Genomic DNA, 5,586 nt, shown 5'->3' on the forward strand with positions numbered 1-5,586 from the left:
GTAAGTGCTTATTTTGAGGAACTTCCGAAAACGCACTTTTCTGAAGGATTAAAAAAACTTGAAAAGCGATTGACCAAGTGTATAGAGCTCCAAGGAGAATATATTGAAAAATAAAAAAAAATTTACCCAACAAAAATTGTTTTTATACTTCATTCTAAGGACTTATTGAACTACCCTCGTATCAAATTAGAAAAACACTATTTATATTTAAAATTATTGAAGAATTTCCAAATTAGATGAATTGAACGTTTAAAATTGAACAATTATGAAAAAAGCATTATGGATTCTAGATTTGACAATTTATTAGAAGATTTTAGAATTTTATTACATTTTTATAAACTTTGTGCAAATTTTTTTGAATTGGATACAAAGAAAAGTCAACAATCTTAGGTAGAAATAAGTTTAAAGTAAACAGCGCTTATAAATTAAGATTTAAAAGTTATGATTTTGAAATATTTAATTTTAACTCTTCTAATTTAATTATAAGATGGAAATATTCAAAGATGAATTTTAAATTTGAATCTTAAATGCAGAAATTAAGCGCCATTTATACAGAATTTAACATTATTGAACATAAAAATAAAATTGACTTGATCCAGGTATCCCGATACATCAAAAACTACACCTCTGGTATTTATTCTAAGTACCGGATCGGATCCGTTTAGTGCATTCCAAAGATTCGCAGCAGAAATGGGATTTACTGAAAAATATAAATCGATATCCCTGGGCCAGGGCCAAGGCCCAATAGCGGAAAGCCTTATCAGGAAAGGAATAGTAGAAGGAAGTTGGGTCTTTTTGCAAAACTGCCATTTAGCCACCTCATGGATGCTTAGCATGGAGAAACTAATTATTGTTGAAATAATAGAACAATCAGAAACAGTGCATGAACATTTTCGTCTTTTTTTGAGCTCGATGCCCAGTGTATCTTTCCCCGTATCTGTGCTTCAAAATTCTGTTAAGGTCACTAACGAACCTCCTAAAGGACTTAAAGCGAATATCAAACGGGCGTTTTTTGATCTCAGTGAAGATTTTTTTGAAAATAATCGTAAGTTTTCAAACTGGTATTGAATTTAATCAAATTATTATGAACTCTTACTGGGGTCATTCACAATATACGTGATACGTTTAGGGGAGAAGAACAATGGAGAAAGTATCACGCAGGGGGGTGGGGGGGGGGGGTAGAAGTTCCTGAAAAATGTATCACGTATTTTGTGAATGGCCCCTACTAATAATAATCAATCAGTGTTCGTAGTATGTAGTTGTTTCTGTTCGCAACTAATAGGACTAATACATTATGTTCACAGCAGGAATTTGGTTCGCAGTGATGCTTTCGTTTTTTTATTTCTGTTATTTTTTTCTATTTGATTGTTTTATTATTTGAAGGATTTAAAGATTATAAATACATACGTTTAAAAGGAAATAATGCTTATTTAAGTACTAAAATATATAGAAAAGGCAGAATTGTTTCAAATATTCGAAAAGTTTTATAACTTTCCCCATTTTTAAATCGTTCAAAACAGTAAATTGAAAAAAAAATTAAAATTAAAATTTATCGTTTGAAAATAATATTATTTTGTAGTTGAAAAACAAATTAGAATCAATAATTAGTTAAATAATCAATTTTGCCATAAATTGTCCTCAGTTACTTTGAGTAAATGGTTGAGATTAAATAATTCAATAAATCCCAGTTCAAAGTCTTCGATACAAAAATAACCTATAAATGAGGAATACTTAAAACTGTACACTTTGAAAGCCTGGGAGAATATACAAATAGAGCAATTTTAATTCTAAGACTTACCAATTTAAATACAATTTCACTAATTGCATATAAAACTGAAAATAAATCAATTTTACAAACTAAAAAATAACAGCTTTTAAAACTGAAAATATAAATTTTTTATTATTATTTTGTTTTTGTTTGAAATAACAGTTTTATATTTAGAACAATGAAATTTGGCAGATCCCTGCTATTCTGAAAACCTTTGAATTCCTTGACTTCTCTGAGTTCCTAGAAATCATTGAAGCCTCTGAATTCCTTGAAATCCTCGAATATTATGAAATCCCTGAATTCCTGGAATATTCTGAGTGCTCTAAAATCCCCGATTTTTTCTAAATTAATTAAAATCCTTGATTTTTCAAAATTACTGAAAATTTCTAAATCTGAATTCTTTTGAATTTTAAGTTCATTGCAGTCTCTGAATGCGTGAAAATTTACGAATTCCTTCACTTCTCTAAATTCCTTAAATTCTCTAAATTCCTTAAATTTTCTAAAATCCTTAAGTTCTCTGAATTCCTTCAATTCTCAGCATTCCTTAAATTATATAAATTCTAAGAATTGCTACTCTTCTTTCTTCTTCTTAAAATTTTCTGAACTGTTTGAATTCTCTACGTTCTCTGAAATCCTTGAATATTCGGAATCATTTAAATTGTCTTCATTTCTCTAAATTCCCTGAAATACTTGAATATTATGAATTTTTGAAATTCCTTGAACTTCCTAAATGCTATCAAATTCTCTAACTTCCCTGTAATACTTGAATATCCTGAATTCCTAAAATATTCAGATTTCTCTGAATTTTTTGAAATCCTTTAATATTCTAATTGCCCTGAATTTCTTAAATATTAAAATTCTTTGAATTCTCCAAATCCCACAGATTCTTTTAAATCTTCCGAATCATCTGAATTCATAAAATTTCTGGAATTCCTTCAATTCTTCTAAATTCTTTAAATTATTTTAAAGTCTTTGGATTACTGGGAATTCGAGAAATTGAGGAAATTATACGAATTCACAGAATTAAGATAATTAAGACCATGTAGATGAATTCCGATATATCTGGACATTCGGAGGAATTTAGTTGATTTCAATGAAGTTGAAAGAGTTCAAAAAGGATTTGACAAAGTTTAAAAGCATTCCCAATAATAAAAGAGATTCAAAAATCATAAAAACTGTACTTTTTTTATGTAGCTTTTTTTTATTTTCCAAGACCCTTTCCACATTAATCTGTGAAAAAAGCATTTTGATTGTTTGCAATGTTTTCTGCATATAATATTGCTAGTATATAATAATCGACAAGTGTTCGCAGAATACTTATCTGAATTATTTGAAATATATTATCAAAGTAGTATGACTTCCCCGTTTTCAAATATTTCGAAACTCTAATTGAACAATTTGATATCTCACTTAATCAGCTTTCAACTTAAAACTGTATCGTTTAAAAATAATTGCATTTTATATTTGAAAAAATCAATAAAACAAATACTTCGTTAAATATATAATTTCAAACTTTAAAGTCCACAATTTTATAGATTTTAATTAACATTAATACATTTTCTTCTTTGCTTCTAGTTCTTGGTAGAATAAAATCTCACATTTATGTTAGAGTAACAGATTACTAAACCTAGATTAAAATTAAATTTAAAATAAAAATTAAATTGTATGAAACCCGATGTAGCTATTTTAATATTTATTTTAATTTATGATTATGAATTGCATTTTATAGTACATTAAATACAAGTATATATTTACATTTTATAATTAATCAATCGACATAAGAATCAATCGACATAAGAAATGCGTGATAATCGCGCTATTTTTTATAAAGCTAAATAAATAAAATAATAAATTATACATAGCACTGGAATTGAGTTGGAGAAAAATGATTTTTGGAATTTGCTTTTTCCACGCAATTATACAAGAGCGAAAAAAATTTGGACCCTTGGGTTGGAATATTCACTACGAGTTTAATGATAATGACAGAGAATGTTGTCTCTTAAATTTAAAAATGTTTTGCGAAAAAGGATCGATTCCATGGGCTGCCCTGATATACATAAGCGGTATGTTTTAACCATAAGAAACTTTTCTTCAGTACTTTTTTTCTCTTTCATTTACGTATAAATTATTTTTTCAGGGGAAATCACTTACGGTGGCAGAATCACCGATAACTGGGATTTACGTTGTTTGAAAACGATTCTCAATGACTTTTTCTCTCCAAAAACTTTGCAGCCAGGTGAGATATTAAAAAAATATATTATAGAATAATTAAATATTAACTATTTTATATCATGCTATTAATTGATAATAAATTAGATTATGCATATTCCCCATCTGGAATATATTATGCTCCAAACATAATCACGCTCAAAGATTATAGAGAATTTATTGAAAAGTTTCCTATAATTGAAGATCCAGAGATCTTTGGAATGCACGAAAATGCAAATATTACATTCCAGGTAAAGAACGTTTTTAGTATGTATCTTTTTTAAAGAGGAGTTTGAACTTGAAAATGATTTGAAAATAGAATTGAGTTTTATGTTGTTTTATACAGTTGAAAGAAACTAAAACAGTTTTGAATACAATTATGGATGTACAACCGCAAGTTGGCATTGGGGACGAGGGGAAATCTGCATCGGATATTGCACACGAAATAGCAGATATGGTGATGGAGAGAATCAGTCTCCAAATTGACATAGACGATTGCCATCCAAATCATTTAAAAGTAAAAAACTTTTTTCCTGTTATTTTAAATTTCAAATTCACATCTTCAAAACTCGGCAATTCATGTACCTCTTCTGCAAAAAGTATAGAAAACTATGAAATTTTATAGGTTCTCTATGCAGACAACACGTGGAATTTAATATTAATTAATATTTATATTTATTAATTAATTTTATTAATATAATATAATTTTAATAATTAATTAAATTTATTAATATTAATTAAATAAAGAAAAATCTGCCAATCGGCGTAGAATTTAAATAAAATTCAACAAGTACATTTGATACAAATCTTATAAATTTAAATCAAACAAATGATATCCCTATAAAAATGCTCCCCTTTGGAAGCCTCATCTTTCAGCCTTTCATCTTTTATTTAATGAAAGGACACTCCAATTTGAAAAACAGCCAGCAATCACAAGGAGCCAGGCTAGGACTGCATGTGGGCTGCCTTAGTTGTGGATGACCCTTCTTCGCCAGAAATTGCTGAATAAGCTGCGATGAATAGTTAGGTGTATTGTCGTAGTAACACTTTTCCACAAATCAGGCTGTTTCTTTCTGCGTCATGTCATTGCATCAGAAATTCTTGGCAATCCACTTCTATTACCTTCGAACCTTTTGTAGAACATTCACGAAGTATAACACTTGCCTGGTAGAAGAAAAACAGTTGCTTTGATGTTGCTTCCACTCTAGCGCGCTTTCTTAACCCTCAGGGATCCTGCTGTCTTCAACTGTGAGGATTGGGCCTTATTCTCAGGGTCATAATAATAAACCCATTATTCGTCCACAGTAATGACATTTTTTAACATTATTGTTTGTTTCTGATTAATTCCAAATTGTCCTGGGCGACTTCCACTCGATAATTCTTCAAATGGGGACGAGCCACGCCCCTCATCCCTAACTCTTGACATAAAGTTTCTGGAATAATAGTTTCAGAAATCCCATTTCTTATTTAAAGTCTTCCCAATCTCTTTTAATAGGCAAGTCAACGAAGCTGATTGAGGAGGCTTAAATGGAAATAATTTATAACAATGAACTTAGTTGTCAGGAAGCTTCCTTAGGGGGTCTTAAAACACCACCCAAAATTCAGTAAGT

General features: G+C 29.3%; 1 protein-coding gene across 1 annotated transcript in view; it reads left to right on the forward strand.

Annotated features, from left to right (window-relative positions):
- Window positions 1–5,586, forward strand: part of LOC117176526 (dynein heavy chain 6, axonemal) — a 92,773-nt gene that overhangs the window by 78,453 nt on the left and 8,734 nt on the right. The window contains exons 54-58 of the mRNA XM_033366781.1: window positions 600–1,045; window positions 3,631–3,831; window positions 3,906–4,004; window positions 4,085–4,227; window positions 4,323–4,493. Of these exons, the coding sequence (XP_033222672.1) occupies window positions 600–1,045; window positions 3,631–3,831; window positions 3,906–4,004; window positions 4,085–4,227; window positions 4,323–4,493 (1,060 nt within the window). The remainder of the gene's footprint in view (window positions 1–599; window positions 1,046–3,630; window positions 3,832–3,905; window positions 4,005–4,084; window positions 4,228–4,322; window positions 4,494–5,586) is intronic.

The sequence above is a fragment of the Belonocnema kinseyi genome, chromosome 7, assembly GCF_010883055.1.
Source record: "Belonocnema kinseyi isolate 2016_QV_RU_SX_M_011 chromosome 7, B_treatae_v1, whole genome shotgun sequence".
Taxonomy (NCBI): Eukaryota; Metazoa; Arthropoda; class Insecta; order Hymenoptera; family Cynipidae; genus Belonocnema; species Belonocnema kinseyi.